Source organism: Notolabrus celidotus, chromosome 16 (assembly GCF_009762535.1).
Source record: "Notolabrus celidotus isolate fNotCel1 chromosome 16, fNotCel1.pri, whole genome shotgun sequence".
Taxonomy (NCBI): Eukaryota; Metazoa; Chordata; class Actinopteri; order Labriformes; family Labridae; genus Notolabrus; species Notolabrus celidotus.
Genome location: NC_048287.1, coordinates 27,225,129 through 27,244,561, shown reverse-complemented (window position 1 = coordinate 27,244,561; position 19,433 = coordinate 27,225,129). Strand labels below are relative to the sequence as shown.

Here is a 19,433-nt window from a genome sequence, read left to right as displayed (position 1 = left end):
AAAGGGAAAACTATAAAATCAATTATAAAAGCAACACAGTCAGATCAGAGTCTTCAGAAGTGGGGTTATGTGATCAAGTGTTAAAACTCTTGCTGCAGCATTCTGAATGAGCTGTAGTCTAAACTTATTTTGACTTCACCAGCTCCATATAGGGTAGTAAATAAAGGACAGCTTTATCACTATTGAGTGCATGTTTGTCATTTCCTTAGTTTATGCAGAGATCTTTTTAGTGTACTTATTTGATCGGAACATTGCACATTCAGTAGGCAAAAAAAAGGAAATGATACAGTTGTTTTTTCTATCAATAGATTGATTTATCACTTTAAACAGTCCCATTACCAATCTTTGAGAGTCTTGTAACTTCCTCTTTTTAAGTCCCCAAGCCACACCATTTTACATCATGGTTACAGATTGTTTGATTACAAAAGGGAAGTGAAACATCACTTAGAATAAAATACAGAGAAAAAAAGAATAGATTTGCAGAACCAAACTCCTCATAGAGCCCTCCCCGCCAACTCATGTCCCACCGGAAGGATTTTTTAAAACACATTCGGTGAAGCGTCAATTCAGTTGTCTGTAAAACTCGCTGGGGTTACTGCGGTAAAATGCCTGAAGTTGATGTGTTGTACTCGGATGTGAAGTTCACAAAATCCAGGGAAAAAGCCAATGGTAAGTCCTTTAACTGATATTTGATGTATCCATTCATCTTTGTAAACAGAATCTTTCTATCTCTGTGCTGCCTCTTAGATTTCTAGGAATGCTACCAGATGTTTTAAAAAAAACCTCCCAAATACTTCCAAGAGGTGTCTTTTAATTCTAAAGTTTAAAGTTAAATTCACAAAACACTCAGTTCAGCATATATTCTCAACACATTTCCCTCCGTTTGATTTTGTGTTTTGTGCTTCAGGGACAGTTCCCCCTTCTGAGGACACCACATACTCTGAAGTCAAGATTGCGAAGGCTCCACCGCTTTCCACAGAGCTCATTGGTGGGTAAAAACTGTGAGATATAAACAGAAAAGGGAACTCTGACCTCCTGACCATGGTTATTATGGTGCAATGATATAGTTTAAGCAAACAGAGGGCTGAAAGTTGATTAAAAAGCCAAAACTGACACATTACAAACTATGATACGCAACTTATATATATATATTTACAGGTACAAATTAAGGATTTCATGTATTTTGTTACAAACTGCCAGCGTTACTGATGTGATCCAGTTTAATGCAGCATCAGAAGCTTTGAATCTTGCATGTGACTTCTTCAAAGTCATCATAAGATGTTACCTTCGTTGACCCACAGTCTGACATGTGTAAAAATACTGCAAGATGGTTAAAGATAAGAAAAAGGAAGGACTTGGTGTTATTGATAAACCAGTACTGATCAGTTAACAGGCTTCATGCTTCCTGTCTATTTTTGCACACTGCAGTCCTTCCTTATCTTCACCATCACTGTAAGCACTCAACCCATTTTACTGGAGTATGTTTGCAAAGTGAGAACCCACATAGCCCTGTTGCATGTAAATTTTCGTTTCATATGAAAACACTCTTGTTTGATGTTTAACGTTAAAGTTGCAGAAGTGTCTGTAACAGGAAAAGCTTAGCCCCGCAAGTATACATGTGTCACTTACAGTGTGAAATACTAAGTGTGATTTGCTGTATAAGTGTTTGCAGGCATTGCTGAAACAGAAAAAAAGACAGTTTAGCAAAGCCTGGGGAGAGCTTGGATGTGTAGTAGCTTCTGAATTTCTTACTATGAAAACTGTAAGAAGATGTGTGTCTAACATGAGTCTGGTTCTGCTCGAGGTTTCTGCCTGTTAACGGAAGTTTGTCCTTGACGCTGTTACTTGCTAAATGCTGCAAAGTGCTCTGCTTATGGTGGATTAAGATGAGATCAGACTGAGTCCTGTCTGTAAGATGGGACTGGATCTTATCCTGTCTTGATGTTGGGTCTTTGTTAATAATAGAACATAGAGTACAGTCTAGAGCTGCTCTGTTTGTAAAGAGTCTTGAGATAACATTTGTTGCGATTTGGCGCTATATAAATAAAGATTGATTGAGATCGATGAATGCATATATAATGACATAAAGAAAAACATGTTATTAAAGTCACATGGGACACTTTTTAAACCTTGGGCACATTTTCTTAATTCCTCTTATACTTTAATTAGGAGTCATTCAAGTCTTTAACATGTGGAAATAATAGAAAGGACAGACACTCGCAGAAAGAAACAATACACTGAAACTTTGTTTGGCAGCATCCCCATTAAAAATGCTGCCATCTTTGTTTAGCATGTCTCGTTTAACTTGTTCAATACAAGATTTGTATTTGTCTACTTTTATTTTGTGAGGTTTTAAGCATCAAAAGTGAACTTTCAGGCTGAATCTTTTTTTCTGTTTTCTATCAACATACCGTGTATCTTCAAGTATAAGAAGTAAACGTGTGCAGTTGACCACCTCGTCTGACACCTCTCCATCAGCTGTATGCTATATATGTCTCTGGTAAACAAAAAAAAAGAAGAAGAATTAAATATATATATGTATACAATTGTCTTTATCACATCAATTCATACGTTCTCAAAATCCAGTATCTACTAAAAGTTTCACACGTAGAAAATATGCTGTGGCTGTGTTGTTGTCTATGCTTTTTAATAAAGCAATCAGAAACCTGGTTATAAAAGTATAGCCAAGTATAGAAGATTAGGAACTTGTTTGTTCTATGTGGAAGAGGAGAAATTTATAAAGTCCTGCCATAATCACAGGGGCGAGGCCTCTCAACATTACAGAAACCAGTTTGTCATAACAACCCACTGTCTTTTTTTTGTTCCTGCTGTTTAACAGATCCCCAACAACAAGCTGGATCCACTGGTCCATCAGGTGCTACATTAGAGAGAGTGGCCGTGGTGGTCCTTCTTGCTCTGCTGGTGGCTGCTGTCACTGGTCTTGGATATACCAGTGAGTTTGTTGAGTTTTCTATAAGTTATGATTTAGACTGACTTTAACTGTGATACTTTTTAGCAGAACAGAGGAAGGGTAGCTACTCGTGAAGAGCTTAATGAAAGTGAACTCTAACAGATTTAAAACCAATTTATTTTTGCTGTTTTCCATGGGTTTTTTTTCAATGTACTTTTCAAATAAACACAAAAATCACATTTTAATGAACAGGTAAAGGACCCTGATGTAGATGTGAGTGTTTCCGGAGTCCTTTGTCCCAAAGTTAATTTTCTCTTTATGTTATACCAAAGAGAACTTTTCCTATCTATGTTTTCTTATATATATTTCAAACATTTGATGCTTCTTTATAACACCTCCTGATATGCTACTCCAGAATATATTTTAACACTCAAAGTACATTTGTAACGCCCCTCCACATTAATTCCTTTAAAAATCCAACACCACAGACAGCCCATAACAATCTCTGGTAATACTGTGAATAAAGGAGTTGTGGGTTGTTTAAAGCTCCTGTAAGGAATTTTCAGTTGATGTCAATTTTGGCGCCCCCTGTTGACAAAGTAATCTTTGCTGCATGCTTAAGTGTCTTCTGACATAAAAAGAATCATATCCTGCTGGTCAAACATATCAGTCATTATAAATATTATAATTAGTCAGTCTCCTCAGCTGCTCGTCTGACACCTACCCCCTGGCACCGGTTTCAGATATTGAAAATTACAATATGGAAATAATCAGTCTTGCTGCTGATGGTCTTATTTGCTTTTGCACATCATAGAAGGAATCAATATGAACATCAGTCTATTTCTTTCTCTTTTGTAATTAGTATTTCATTGATTTTTACATAAGATTTATCACATTTGGGTGAAAATCAAATATCTCATTTTTTTTACATGAAACAATATATAAATAAAATAATAATAATAGAAATGAACAGAGAGATTAACATAAACACATTTAAAGCTGGGGTTGGTAATCAGATTTAGATACACTTTTTGTCATACTGGTTAAAATGATCTTTATGTCCTGATGGTAATCATTACATAATGTGTTCTTAAAAAAGAGTGAAAAAAACTGCTATCTACAGCCGGAGTAAACCTGGGAAAACACCAACCAATCACCGTTTTTTGGCTCCCCAAATTTTAAACCAATCAAATCCCGTCCAGCCGTTCTGCCCTCCTCCTGCGCGTACATTTCCCCGGCGTGCACTCCTCCGAGTCCCCGTCTCCTGCCTCTACTTCCCCTGACTCTATTTACTGCCCCTCTCGCTCGTCCTCGGGCCTGTCCCCTCTGACCTGATGAGGTGCTTTGCTCAGGACTGTAGTCCGGATCAGAGTCTAAAAAGCTCTCACCAACAAGCAGAATAATTAATGACGTTCATTAAGTCCTACAGAAAATATATATTTATTGTAGCGTCCGTCCGAATGCTGTAGTGATGACGAGCCGATTCGTGAACACGTTGAGTTTTAATAACCGGTCACTGTCGGCCGTGATCACGCCAACCAACAAAACAACAATCAATGTTTGAATGGATGAAGAACTTCTCCTCGTCTCTCCTCTCTCCCACTCACACTCTACAGTACACCTCTCCTGATGCCTTCACTGACTGTCAACACTGTAGGAATTAAGAGCATCTACACTGAACAGGTTTAACAAACAGTAGAGCTGTTACAGTATTATATATGTGTTATAACTTTTCTCCTGATATCGTGTCACCAGTACAACTGGATAATGCTAGCATGATAGTTGTGAGTACTAACAGCAGCCATGTTTGTTTGTGTTTTTAACTTTCACTATGATCAAATTCATGCTGGTTTTCCGAGACTACCAACCCTAGCTTTAACTAATAATAATTGAAACCAAAACCCACAGTTAAAAATAAATTAAAAAACAACTGCAATAATAAAAAAAAAAAACATGCACCATGATCTACTCCAATTTAATAGAAGCAGTACACTGCTATACAGTATGTGTGCCTTAGTTCAAGCTCAATCCCCATTACCAATGTATTTCAAATAGTCTCCCCACTTTGCCACATATTTGTCCACCATATCCTGACAGCTGAATGAAATCTGTTCATATGATGCTACCTTTGCCAGCTCAGTGAACCACTCATGAAAAGAGGGCTCACTTGGGTTCCTCCAGTTTCTCATTATGATTTGTTTTCCCACCATTATACTGGTCTGAATAAAGTCCCTGGCCCCACAGTGAGATGTCATTTGCGGATCACTCAGAACATATAGCCTCGGGCATCAGCCTATTTCATAAACATCAAAAACTCCTCACAGGAGCTTTAATGATAGAATGGCTTTGTGCAAGTGAAAGCCAGGGGACAGAAAGACTTTGTTAAAGCTCCATATTTTTAATCATCCATATAGGATCTTTGAAGGATTCAATTAAAGAAACTCCTTTTAATGAGTGTTTGATTTCCACTGACAATACTTTGTTTTTCTTCTACCAGCCTATAAAAACATGCAAACCACGGAGCAGCTTCAAAAACTGAAAGATGACAATGATGCATTGAAAAAAAATCTTACAGGTAAGCTTGTCAAAGGTTGGGCTCATAAATGTGTAAAAGTTGCATTTCACTTCACACTTGGTTTGATTTTAAAGATTGTTTTCATTCAGTTGTTGATTTATTCTAAATGATATCACACCTTTACACCTTTAAAAGACTGATACAAAGTTTGTGTCTCTGTGTGGCTCCATGAAATACTGAGTGATCTTAAAGGATGATCAATGAAAGATAAATGTTTTATCGTTTCAAAATAGACAGAACATGTTCAAAAATACCATGCATCATACTGAAGCCAACGTGCCCGATAGGTGAGTGATGGACTTCATATTTTACAAAGATTCATGTTCTCTAATGATAATTAAGAAACAGTGATTATATAGCATTCTACCAGTGTAATACACTGCTCCTATCAATCCGGTAAATCACACAACAAATGAAAGTGGACTGAAGTCTTTGCTGTGATCTTTCCACAGACAAAACATGTCTCAAATGTGAAGCAGGCTGGGAGCCATTTGGAGAAAAGTGTTATTATTTCTCCACACAAAAATCAACCTGGAATCAGAGCAGAGATGAGTGCAAAAATCAAGGAGCAGACCTGGTGAAGATAGACAGCAAAAAAGAGCAGGTCAAACACACTGCTGCTGGTTCATGTAACTCACCGGCTTCATTTGTTTTATCACAATATTTTGAATTTTAACAATTTAAATTGTGTTTTTCTGTTCAGATATTCCTGGATGTGAAACTAAGAGACAAAATGGAGGTAGCTGAGGACAAGTTCTGGATTGGACTTACCGACTCAGAGAAAGAGGACGAGTGGAAGTGGGTAGACGGATCTCCACTGAACAAAAGGTTTGACTGTTTTTAACACATTTCCTGTTCATTTTCAAAATAAAAGTTATCAGTTTCATGGAGGCATTTTTCTCTTCTCTGTCTCGTAGTTTGACATTTTGGAACGGAAATGAGCCAGACAACTGGAGAGGTAATGATGAGATAGAGGAGGACTGTGCAAGGATGGGGGAGAAAGGAGGAGCTGTAGGACACAAGATCTGGTTTGATCGACGCTGTGAGGATCCTAACAAACACATTTGTGAGAAATCAGCAGTAGAAGGAGAACCTAAGTGTGAATGAACTTCAGCTTCAGAGCCGCTCAGCTCTTTAAACCAGCTCAGTAAAACATTCAGAGTATGGAGCAATGTTCATCTTTTATACAGCTTTATGTATCAGGTAACCAGCGCTTTATTTACAATATTACAATTTAAAACTGATACGTGTATAATTCATAATATGATGACTTTTATTAAAATAAGTAAAACATTTAATTTACCTTGGAGTTTGTTGAGTTGGAACTCATTTGGAGCTTTTGTGTTTTGCAGCTCTTCAACATATTTTGGATTAATGATTATTATTTTTTTTAACATTAATTTGATCTGCTTTAAAATGTTAAATATATTTTTTTATCCACATTAGTCTATAAATGTAAATATTGATTGTTTGGTTTTTGAAAATTGTGAAATTAGCGTTGACATTTTCTTTTTTATTAGAATTAGCTGAAACAATTATTGAATATTTCAAGTTGGTTGGTTGTGTAATTTAATTTTTACTTACACATACAATTTTAAAAGTTATTAATATATATTGTTTTCATCTACCCAAATGTGTACAGTTATTTGTGTATTTCACTGAATAGACAAAAATTCATATTCTTATGAATTTGTCCTGCAAGCACCGAAAAAACATTTATCAAACCATCTGATTTCTTTGTTCTCAGTTTGTGTTCCTTGAAAGTAGTAGTTACTTCATGTTTAAGTTGTTTAAGTTCTTTCATACAGATTTGTTGCACAGTTACGAGTAAAAGGAAACACACACACACACACACACACACACACACACACACACACACACACACACACACACACACACACACACACACACACACACAGCTTTGGAGATAAAAAGGTAAAGCAGAAGAACTCTCCGATCAGAAGAGATTAAGATATTTCAGATAAAGAGGGACAGTTTTTGAAGAGTTGCTCGATAAACCAAGAAAGATTGCTGAGTAGAACTAAATACTGTGTCATCTCAAAAGTCTTCATTAATTCACAGTGAAAACCGATGAAAGCACTTTTAAAAGAGTAAGCTGTATTGATTTAAACTTCACGTTAAACTGTCCTTTATGATCTCTGGATGAGTGAAGGCTCACATGTTTTGACTTTAAGCCAACATAGCAAAAACATTCATAGTGTTTCAGTCATCTGCAGAGTTGTTTAACACTTTGAATCTCTACTCAGACAAACTGAAATACTCTTTAAAAGTGGTTCAAAGACATTTACTTTAGGAGAATATTAATAGCTATAAATGATGTGTTGTCAATATTTTGACCCAAAGAGCAAAAATAAAAAACACCAGAAGGGGGCAGCACATCCACACTTCAGTACTTTAAGTCATGTGAAATAGAGTACATGAGGCTGAAGACTCACTTGTTTACAGTTGTCTTCTATTCAGCTTTTTTCATAATTTAACATTGACCCTTTTTATTTAAATAAATGGCATTTCAACCCTTTGTTTCTGCTTTTTAAATTAGTCTTTGCTTTCATTTTGAATGACTTGATTTAAGCATTTTTAAATGTCCTCCTTTGATGAGTTTCTTCTGCTCTTTGTCATGATGTTCTGATGTTTTCTATGAAGCACTTTGAACCGCCTTGTTGCTAAAATGTGCAATATAAATAAAACTGTCTCTTTGAGTTCATTCAGTTTGATCCTACTTTGCAGTGTAAAAGTTATTAACAGTGTTGTTCAGAGTTTGAATCAGTAGTTGTAGAAACTGAAATAAAAAGAGACTTTATAAAAGTGGATTTCTCGTTGCAGTTTATCCTCGTACAGTTTAAACTAGATTTTCTTATCTGCATTGAAGATATTGACTATGAAGATGGTTTAATGGTAGAATATAAATAGTGATATCTATTTGAAGGAGAAGTGTGTCCTTATTTTTGTTCATGTTTACATGCTTCAGTAAATTAATGTGAATGTCAGTCAGGGTCACTCTTGTATAAAAATAATAAATTATTTGCATGCAATAAGTTATATTTGGCGACATGGCTCTGTTCTGGGAGCTCCCTGCCCTTCCACGTGTCTACGTGGAATGCAAAAGCCTGAGGTGGGGAGAACACACCTCTCCTCTCTTTCAATGTGTATACATGAAAAGCAAAAGGCAGGGAGAGCAGCAGCAAAGACCCCTGGGGAACAGAGCAGAGCGAGCATCAGTGGCAATACATTGGTGTTATCAGACACAGTTTAACAAAGGTGCTTGAGTGTAGGAGGGTTGCAAAGTGGTTTGCAGGGGAAGCATGAAGAGAAGGCAGGATAAAACAATAGAACGCTCATTTTGTTATTTTCGTATCAAATGCATAGATGAGATCAGCTGAGCTGCCAGTAGGTCGGGGCGGGTGTTAAGAGCAGCTGATGTTCTGTGGGTCGAACTTGACTTTGTGGCCTGAATGAGTGAACGCTGTGCTCAGTGTCTGAAACATAAAAATGGATCAAGTTTGAAAGCTGATGTCTCAATAACTAAAAGGGTTCAAACTTAATATGTTGCCCCCCTTCATAAAATGGATAAAATGTACAAATTGATATCCATAGTGCCACCATGTGGTCAGTTGTTAAAGGTTATTTATTGTGGCTAATTATTTGTTAACTGTTAGATGGAGGAAAACAAAAGTGTTGTCACAGTGGGTCTTTAGGATGACACTTGTTGTTTGCGGCAACCTCGGACAACATCTGGTTAATTCAAGAGGTCATCACTCTGTGTGGTGTCACTGTCTGTGGTGAAAAAGTGTGTCTGACAGGAAGTTTCTCGCACAGAGCTGAAACATTTAAGTGTCAGAATCATTTGTATTCAGTCATAAAGCAGCAGGAGGAAGAAGTCACTGGTGAGTTTTAAAATATCTATCTATCTATCTATCTATCTATCTATCTATCTATCTATCTATCTATCTATCTATCTATCCATCTATCCATCTATCTATCTATCTTACAAAATATCTGCTTCTCTGTTTTTTGCGACAGACAAAGTTTCTCCATCCTCAGACTCAACTTACTCTGAACCAAGAACCTGAAACATCAAATGTCTTGTCCACAGGACCACAGAGAGGGTGAGAACATGTTGTCTAATGTGACTGAATTCATTTAAGCCACTAAAGCTACTGTCCATGCATCTTCTTATAAATGCGTTTGAATGCTCTTTTTAGCTTCCCAATCATCGACTTGTAAAGAAGTTGAAGCTGCAGCAGGGCTTTTATGTCAGAAGTTTGTCACAATGTGTTGCTGTTATTTTTAAAGGCTGATTGACTAAAGCAATGTTTCATACAAGCAAGCATCTTTGAAATGCATTCAGCCTCTTGATAATGTTTGGATTTGATTTGATTTGTTTTTCCAGTCCCAGATGTTTGAAGATTTGTGTATTACATTTTTGATTTGCATTTACGGTCAAAACGCTGCTGGCTACAAGAAACAAACTTTGTGAAGGTGAAAATTATGATGATGTTTCTCACTTCTGTCAGAAACTAAGCAAAGCAAACGATCGATTAATGGAGTGAATAATGAGTAGATCGATCTATAACAGGAATATTTTACCAGGTGTGGACAAAAAATGATTTTCATTTATGTCTGCATCAAAAGAAACTGCAGCGGTGTGATTCTGCTTTTACATAAATGCATAAGTTATAAACTCTCATCTCCAAGAAAAAGAAATAAATGTAATGGTAGAGCGGTCAGAGGAGACATTTTTCTGTCTTTAGCACTTTAACACTCAAAGCTTCTGTGGGGAGTTTTTGTCTGTTATAAAACAGACTGACTTTTTCTTCAGTGAACTTTGATGCTTCTTTATAGCCTCTGACTTTAATCATAGTTATTTTAATGTTTGAACGTTGCTTTGAGTAAGATGAAGTTGCGAACAGCACATTAACACCTTTTTAAATATATCTTTCACTGCTAAATGTATTGCTGAGTGATACATTTGACTGTTAAAAGAAATGCAGAAAAGACTACTACAACACAGTTGACACATGCACAGGACAAAATCAGCAAAGAGATAAGATCAAGCTGGGACGCCAGTCTTGAGAAAGGAACCTGCAGTTTGTCAAATGTCTGCTTGAGGCTGGCCAAAGAAGCACTGGAAACATCAGACACAGAAAAAAGAAACATGTTGACAGCCTTGTTCAAAACACTATTTCTCTATTGGCGCACACTGTAAAAATTACAACTTTTGCATATTCAGGAACACGGCCGACTTGACTGACAGTCGGACACACTTTAGCTGTTAGCGAAGAGGCTAAAGGCCGGTCTCAACTCCACCTCTTTGCCTGTAGCATAGTCAACAACATTGCCTCATAACCCTCAGCTCCTCTCATGCTACATCTTTTTATTTGAATGCGATCACTTGCTTCCACTTTCAAACAAATAAACAAAGTGCCAGTGGTGGAGCCAGACTTTTTTGACTGGGGCAGCCAAACTGAGGCACAGCCTTCAGTAGGGAAGGCCAGGCGTGGTAAACGTTAGGGGCTTACCTTAAACTCAGGAGGGTTATCTCCTGTCTATGGATTAAAGTGTTTCAAACTGTGTGTGGTCTGTATGGATGTCTCAGTTTATTGTGTCCACTCTCTGTTAAACAGATGACAACATACAGCACTCAGTGTCCACCAGAGGGTCAAAGGTCACCTCAGAGAGAGTGGCCCTGCTGGTTATCAGCGCTCTTCTGGCAGCTGCTGTTATTGCTGTTTGTCGCCTCGGTAAGTTTGTCATGAAGATCAACTTGAAATCATCTCATCACTCAAACATTTAAAAGCAAACTCAAGACCTACCTTTGTAGTCTTGCTTTAAACTGAGTCTCAGTCTTATATTAGTCTTAGTCCATCTTACTTTATTTATTCATTATTCAGTTCAAATTTTTTGACACATTTTTAGTATATTGTGAATTATTTTAAATTTTTATAGACATATATTATCTTTTCACTTTTTATTTTGTTGCAGATTATTTTATGATTTATTTAGTTATTAATTTGATCGTATCATCTTATAATTTTTACAGGTTACCTCTCTGCATCATAATATTTTATTCTGTTTTACATTGCTGTATTTACTTTTAGTGTATCATGTTAGTTTATTTTTTGTGTTTAATCTTTAGTGTTTTATTATCGTGTTAATCTATTTTACTTTGGCGAGTTTCATTTCCTGTCTTGAGTTTAAACATCTTTTTTTTTACCTCCAGTGTTTCCTCATCAAGATATCATGACAGTGTTGCCTCAGTTTGTTCAGCATCATCTTTTTTATTTCTCATTCATATTTATTTAGTATTATTATTATTGTTATTTTCTTAAAGGCACTGTGAGGAGTTTTTAACCAGCTGAGAAACAGACTGAAATCGACACTTATAACTCTTTGACCTTCAAAAGCAAACAAGACCATGAACAACAACACCGATACCTTCTCTGTTGTCATTTTGAATGCCTTAAACCACTCAGAGGGGGTAGGTGTCAGACCACATGATTGACATTTGGCTTTAGAAACACGGTTTTTTTGGCTGAAAATAATCACATTGAGTGATAAATCTGGCTGTTAAAAGACATTAGGGTGAGTTTTTGTTGAAAACACTACTTTTGCATGTACAGAACAAGAGATAAGAGGTATCACTTTGTCCACAAGGGGGTGCCAAAATTTTTATAAATCAAAAGTTCCTTACAACAACTTTAATTATCATTATCATTATCATTATTATTATTATTATTATTATTATTATTATTATTATTTGCATATATCATGTTCTTAACCTAACATAAGGATTGTGGGATGGGTTCGAGGGTTGGGACTTTGGTTGGGATTGGGAGGGGGGGGGGGGTTTCTTATTTTTCTAACAGGTTTGAAGAGTCTTACAATGAGACTTTCATTATCTGTGAATACAAAAAGATTAGGACTCTGGTTTGAAGATGATGAAGATGGATGATGAATTTATTGGGAGATATTTAAAAAAATGTTGTTTATGTGAAAAAGTGTTTTTATGTTGACTGACCTGAGGAGTCTTCAACCTCAGAGCTGAAATAAAAAAATACTGGAATGATTTAAAAAGTTGAGGAAACAGATTACAAAGTATTTGAGTTCAATGATTTCACTGACCTTGACTTCCTGATTTTCATTCAGCTGATGCTAACATCATGACCGAGCACGGTTTCCAGAGACTGAAAGACGAGCATGAAGCTTTGAAGAGAAACCTCTCAGGTAATTCAGACAGCTTCATAATTAGCTGTACATTAAAATATTAAAATTCAGCTCTAACTTTCCATGCAAATTAAACTTTGTAACGGTTTAAAATCTTGTGAACCTTGATATGCCCAAGAGTAGCAAACTTTGCCTTTTCACAGACAACACATGTCTTAAATGTGGAGCAGGCTGGGAGCCATTTGGAGAAAAGTGTTATTATTTCTCCACACTAAAATCATCCTGGAGTCAGAGCAGAGATGAGTGCCAAAATCAAGGAGCAGACCTGGTGAAGATAGACAGCAGAGACGAACAGGTCAAACACACTGCTGCTGGTTCATGTAACTCACCGGCTTCATTTGTTTTATCACAATATTTTGAATTTTAATCATTTAAATTGTGTTTTTCTGTTCAGGTATTCCTTGATAAGGAACTAATAGACAAAATGGAGGAAGCTGAAGACAAGTTCTGGATTGGACTTACCGACTCAGAGGAAGAGGGAGAGTGGAAGTGGGTAGATGGATCTCCACTGGACCAAAGGTTTGACTGTTTTTAACACATTTCCTGTTCATTTTCAAAATAAAAGTTATCAGTTTCATGGAGGCATTTTTCTCTTCTCTGTCTCGTAGTTTGACATTTTGGAGCAGAAATGAGCCAGACAACTGGAGAGGTAATGATGAGAAAGGGGAGGACTGTGCGAGGATGGGGGAGAGAGGAGGAGCTGAAGAACACAAGATCTGGTTTGATCAAGGCTGTGAGAATTCTAACAAACACATTTGTGAGAAATCATCAGTAAAAGGAAAACATAAGTGTGAATGAACTTCAGTCCAGAGCCGCTCAGCTCTTTAAACCAGCTCAGGAAAACATGCAGAGTATGGAGCAATGTTTATATTTTATACAGCTTTATGTATCAGGTAACCAGAACTGACAGAATTATAATAGGATCATGTATTTACAATATTAAAATTTCTCAACTCATTTTGAGCTTTTCTCTTTAACTGCAGCTTTTCAATGATTTATTTTGGATTAAATGTCTTATTTTTTCACTTTTTTTCTTTATTAGTCTATAAATGTATAAATTGATTGTGGATTAAAAAAATATTAAACAGTTCAAGTTGGTCCCACTGATTGATCCACTTTATCCATTTATTTACACAAGTTATTCATGTGGGTTGAAGATTTCAAAATTTGGAGAGTTGCTTTCTAAAGTTGTGAAATACTGAACTGAGTTAAAAATATGATTTTATCTGAAATGTGGTTCAGTTGAAGAGCAAAGTATAACCACTCAAATTAGTACTTACAGTATTTAACTTTTTTTAACACTTTTTTTTCACTGAGTGAATAAAATGTTCAGAGATAGTGCAGATTTTTTTTTTTACTTTCTCCCTCTTTTGTCAATTTGTGCTGTAACCACAAAATGTAAAGTGTGCTGTGTCTTCTTTGTGCTCTGAACACCTTCAAACAACATCTACAAGTAACAACAAAAAAGGCTAACTCCTGCTAAACTATGGTTTGTAAGTTGAACAGTTTCATGCAGATTTGTTACACAGTGTTAATCAAACAGTTTTAAGAAACACACACAGCTTTGGGAATAAAAAAACACTCACGGTGAAAAGCCACAAGCATGAATAAGTGTCTGTCAGAGGCAGTGCTGTGGGGAGTTCCAAGAAGGCGCTACCCACTCGGGCCTGACGTGTAAAAGTTATCTCAACTAGTGATCTCCAGTCGGGTCCTTACAGAGGAGGAGAAGGGTCACTGAAAAAAAGGTTTTAGAAAGGATGGGGGAGCAAAAGCATTTTTCAGGTGTTTTTCTTATTTTTTATTCTGAGATTAAAGTCAGAATTCAGACTTTTTCTTATATTATAAGCTCAAACCCCAACAGTAACAAGTTCTCCTGACTATCAACACAGGAATTAAAGTATCTTAAGTGTTATGAAATCTCATTGAAGCAATGCAAAGCAAAATATATAGCTCTATTGCACCCACAGGGGGCGCTATAATAACATAATATCTTGATAAATTAAAATTCTGTTGAAATGTTCAGAAGAACTTTGTTAAGTTCCCCCTCATCATGTGCATGACATGTTAAAGCTTGGTGCCAACAGCGCCACCTTGAAGCTGAAGTAAATACTTTTTGATACAATATTTCACAGGGAGAAATCTCTACAAATATTTGGGATGGGAATGCTCAACAAGTCTGCAGCAGTTGTTTAAGTTTCTCTGGTTACTGGCTCTCAAGGACAGAATGTAGAAGTTGCATCTTTGCCACAGCGGATGCCGCAGTCACCACAACTTCCAGTTATCACACTGTTATCATTTCAGAAACTTCCATCCTGGTTATTTATAAAAAAATGTCCAAACATCACGTGACTTCTTATCAGATCAAGCAACTTCTCATCTGTGCATGTAGGCTCAGTGTGATGAAATAAAAACCCTCATTTATACGCAGATTCAAAGAAAGCAGCAACTGTGTTTCAAACAAGATTTTGAGGAACTATGAGACAAGATTTTTAACCATTAGTGTCTCATTTCAACTTAAAGGTGATGACCTGTTTGTACATATGTTATCTGATCTCTCTGTCAGTCTGTCCACCTGTTTCAAAGCTTTGCCAAAACATCTGGTTCCTCTGCTTCGATTATAGTAAGAACGTTTCTTCATCAATCAACTCAAACCTGAACAAAGAAGATGGAAAACTTCCAAATGTCTCGTCGTCAGGAGTGCAGAGAGGGTAAGAACAAGATGTTCAATGTAACTGAGTACCAACAGTCTGTTGTGGTGTCTCAGGGCGATGTGAATCTTTTAAATAATTGTGTCAGGTTGCTACTTCTATGCCCCAGTGATGTTTTATATGCAAACACTTATTTTAACATATCTCAGTTACTGTGCTGAGGCTTAAGGAAACACATAAAAACTCACTTCAAGAGCTTTCAGTACTGCAAAACAGGGTCAATGATGATTTCTGTGAACACACAAATGTATTATTCCTCAAGTCCAAAACCTTAACATGTTTTGACCTGCTTTGACATATTCAAAGAATGATCTTTGAAAGGGAGCGGGTTATAACTTAGGAAAGAAGTTACATTTAAAGATTATGAGTGTTCGGACAACAAGGAAAGGTTTTTGTATCAGAACAGACTCAATACGGAGCTACAGCAATGACGAAACATAATACAGTTTAGGACGAAGTATAAAGGGATTATTTTCATGAGTAACGGAGGAAGAAGGGCATAGATAACCAGGAGGGGTTTACTTTGAATGTGTTTGAACATGAAGATAAAATATGAAGATTTGTTTTGTTTTAATGCATTCAAGTATTAAGAGAATAAGTAGTGAATAAAGGAGAGGATTAAATGTGTTTTTTACTTCTTCCTACTTTTCAAACACGTAAATTAAAATGATTCAGTGCTTGATGATGGAATTTGTTTTAATCTTTATTTTACATGTGTGTGATTTACAGACTAAATCCCTGGCCTATTCTGTTTTTTAAGGCAAGTCTTAAGTTGCTTCCCTCTTATTTATTTGTTTAATTCAACTCACTTAAACATGCTGGACACTCCAGTTTTTGCTCTGTGAGATTAAGGCAGGCTGCAGGAGGGTTTGGGTCTGAGGGAGCTCGTCTCTTTAAACCTTTTACAAGGTAGACAGAAGGTTTTGGAGTGAGATGAATCAGGTTGAAGATACGTAGACGACTTTCGGACACTTTTGTAGAGGTGATTTTCTTTTGGGGGGGGGGGGGGGGGGTTATGCCTTTATTTGATAGGATAGCTGAAGAGAGACAGGAAATGTGGGGAGCAGAGAGCGGGGGAAGACATGCAGGAAATGGTCGCTGCTGGGAGTCAAACCAGTGACCTCTGCGATGAGAACTGCAGCCTCTATACGTGGGTCGCTAAGACCACTAGGCCACCAGTTAATGTCAACAAGGATTTTTATGGTTACAAATAATATTACTTGAGTGTTTCTTCTTGATGACACTTTTTGTCCACCAAGACTTGGTGCTTTAAAGAATTGTCTAAAATGAAGGGATTCAAACTGTCTGTGGTCTGCATGGATGCTTCAGTTTACTGTGTCCACTCTCTGTTAAACAGATGAAACTTATGCCAACATACAGCACTCAGTGTCCACCAGAGGGTCAAAGGTCACCTCAGCGATAGTGGCCCTGCTGGTTGTCAGCGCTCTCCTGGCAGCTGCTGTTATTGTCGTTTGTCGCCTCGGTAAGTTTGTCATGACAATCAACTTAAAATCATCTCATCACTCAAACATTTTTAAAAGCAAACTCAAGACCTACTTTGATAGTCTTGCTATTAACAGAGTCCGCATCTTTATGTAGTTATTTTCAAGTTCAAATTTTTGACACTTTCTAAAGTATATGTGAAAAAGTGTTTTTATGTTGACTGACCTGAGGAGTCTTCAACCTCAGAGCTGAAAGAAAAAAAGTACTGGAATTAATTCAAATGTTGAGTAAACAGATTACAAAGTATTTGAGTTCAATGATTTCACTGACTTTTACTCCCTGATTTTCATTCAGCTCATGCTAACATCATGACCGAGGACGGTTTCCAGAGACTGAAAGACGAGAATGACGCTTTGAAAAGAAACTTCACAGGTAAAAAAAGATATTCTCTATTCAGGTCCTAAGAGATCTTAAGTTGAGAATGGAAAGGGAATTATTCTTAACCCTTTTGATAACAGAGAGAAACTGTGAAGAGAAAACATGCCCAACAGTGAAGCCAACATGTCCAATCATGAGGCATACATGCCCAACATGTCCAATCGTGAGGCATACATGCCCAATAGTGAAGCCAACATGCCCAACAGGTGAGTGAAGGATTTTCCCCTTCTCTAATAATCTCTACATGTCTCTGATTAAAACTGCCTCCAGATCACACATATTATAACAGCTGACTGAAGTCTTTGCTGTGATCTCTTCAGAGACATATCTGAAATGTCAAGCAGGCTGGGAGCGATTGGGAGGAAACTGTTATTATTTCTCCATTATCAAATCAACCTGGAGTGAGAGCAGAGCTGAATGCCAGCTCAAAGGAGCAGACCTGGTGAAGATTGACAGCAGAGACGAGCAGGTCAAACACACTGCTGCTGGCTCAATCAATTTGTTGTCATTAGTTTTTATCCTGCGTGTTACTGAGTCTCTCCCATGTTTGTTTTCTTGCAGGAATTCCTGAGTCTGAAACTGAGAGACAGAATGACTGGTTCTGAGGACATGTTCTGGATCGGACTGACCGACTCAGAGGAAGAGGGCCGGTGGATGTGGGTGGATGGATCACGTCTGAGCACAGGGTCTGACTGTTTTTGACACGTTTCCTGTCAATTTCCAAAATAAAAGTCATCCGTTTTATGGAGGCATCTCTCTCTCTCTCTGTTTCTCTCTCTATATAGGTTTTGGAACAAAGGTGAGCCGGACAACTCGTTGGTTAACAACACAGATGGGCAGGACTGCGTGAGGATGGGGGGAGGGGGTGTATTTAAGCGTTGGTATGATAGATCCTGCAAAGACCCTCAGAAAATTGTTTGTGAGAAACCAGCAGAAACATGACATATGAAGCATATCTGACGTGTTTAGTCTCATTCAGCTTTATGTCTCACTCAGCCTGATAAAACAAATCTCAGTGCAGGATACAGAATGTATCCAATTAATCAACCAGTCAATCTTTATTTATATAGCGCCAAATCACAACAAATGTTATCCAAAGATGCTCTACAAACAGAGCAGGTCTAGATCGTACTCTGTTAAATTATTAACAAAGACCCAACATCAAGACAGGATAAGATCCAGTCCAATCTTACAGACAGGTCTCAGTACGACCTCATCTTAATCCATCATGAGCAGAGCACAAGTTACAGTAGCAAGGACAAACTTCCTTTAACAGGCAGAAACCTCCAGCAGGACCAGACTCATGTTAGACACACATCTTCTGAGACCATGTTGGAGAGAGGGATAGAGGGAGATGAAGAGAGAGAGATGATATTGGTGAGATGGATAGTAGTAGTTGTAGCAGCTGGCACATCCACAGCAGCAGGCCTGCAATAGCAGCGCTGTGGAGCAATGTGATTTTACTACAGCCTATATGTATCAAAGGTAGAAATGTGCAAACAGAAACTTATCCCCTGACTGTTCAAATGTCAAATATCATTATCTTTATTTCCACTCATGAATAAATGCAAAAAGCTTAAATAAAGAACTGGTCCTAGTGTGTTGTTTGTATTATGGATAAAACAAAGTGATCCAATGTATTCGTCCAAACGTGAGCTCTTCTCTAAAGTTGGTGATCAGTTTTTGAAGTCTGATCTCAAGTACTTCTAGCCTGTGCACTCTACCCCTGCAGGATTTCAGGATGGGTTGTGTCTTCCAAAGATAAAGCTAGTGAGCTTGTTCAGAGGCGGAGCCAGACTTTTTGGACTGGGGCGGCCAAACTGGGGCAATGACTTCTGTACAGGTGGCCAGGTGTGGTAAAAAATTAGAGGCCTATCCCAAATGAGTCCATTAATCAAATCTACTTTAGCCTTTGATATAACTAATAAATAATAACAATAATGCATTTCATTTATTGACGCCTTTCTTGACACTCAAGGTCACCTTACATCATTAAAACAAAAGTAAACAACTCTGGAGTTGTGGTCAGATAGAGTAAGTCAGTCTAAACAGATGAGTTTTGAGTTTGGATTTAAAATGTGGGAGTGAGTCAGTGTTACAGAGGTCAGGTGGG

General features: G+C 37.3%; 2 protein-coding genes and 2 long non-coding RNA genes across 5 annotated transcripts; 2 read left to right on the top strand and 2 right to left on the bottom strand.

Moving 5' to 3' along the window:
- The first annotated feature begins 391 nt into the window (after positions 1-391).
- Positions 392-13,727, top strand: LOC117827562 (hepatic lectin-like). 2 transcript variants are annotated; one of them, XM_034704155.1, is made up of 8 exons: positions 392-669; positions 908-988; positions 2,840-2,953; positions 5,409-5,486; positions 5,720-5,773; positions 5,939-6,090; positions 6,190-6,314; positions 13,340-13,727. In XM_034704155.1, exons 1-8 carry the CDS (start codon positions 606-608, stop codon positions 13,527-13,529), a joined length of 858 nt encoding a protein of 285 aa, XP_034560046.1. In that variant the 5' UTR covers positions 392-605; the 3' UTR covers positions 13,530-13,727. The 2 variants fall into 2 exon arrangements, with proteins under 2 accessions (XP_034560046.1, XP_034560045.1); XM_034704154.1 differs by lacking the exon at positions 13,340-13,727 and adding an exon at positions 6,404-6,935.
- LOC117827564 lies at positions 12,441-17,519 on the bottom strand. The gene is made up of 3 exons (XR_004634238.1): positions 17,308-17,519; positions 12,630-12,724; positions 12,441-12,548 (listed from the first exon to the last, which is right to left on the bottom strand). It is a non-coding gene; the product is annotated as an uncharacterized LOC117827564 (long non-coding RNA).
- Positions 12,871-14,414, bottom strand: LOC117827565. Its single transcript, XR_004634239.1, has 3 exons — positions 14,318-14,414; positions 13,194-13,274; positions 12,871-12,996 (listed from the first exon to the last, which is right to left on the bottom strand). It is a non-coding gene; the product is annotated as an uncharacterized LOC117827565 (long non-coding RNA).
- LOC117827563 (C-type lectin domain family 4 member E-like) lies at positions 15,332-18,437 on the top strand. Its single transcript, XM_034704156.1, has 8 exons — positions 15,332-15,439; positions 16,797-16,922; positions 17,237-17,314; positions 17,401-17,458; positions 17,489-17,526; positions 17,641-17,789; positions 17,882-18,006; positions 18,106-18,437. Exons 1-8 carry the CDS (start codon positions 15,397-15,399, stop codon positions 18,260-18,262), a joined length of 774 nt encoding a protein of 257 aa, XP_034560047.1. The 5' UTR covers positions 15,332-15,396; the 3' UTR covers positions 18,263-18,437.
- The last annotated feature ends 996 nt before the right edge of the window (positions 18,438-19,433 follow it).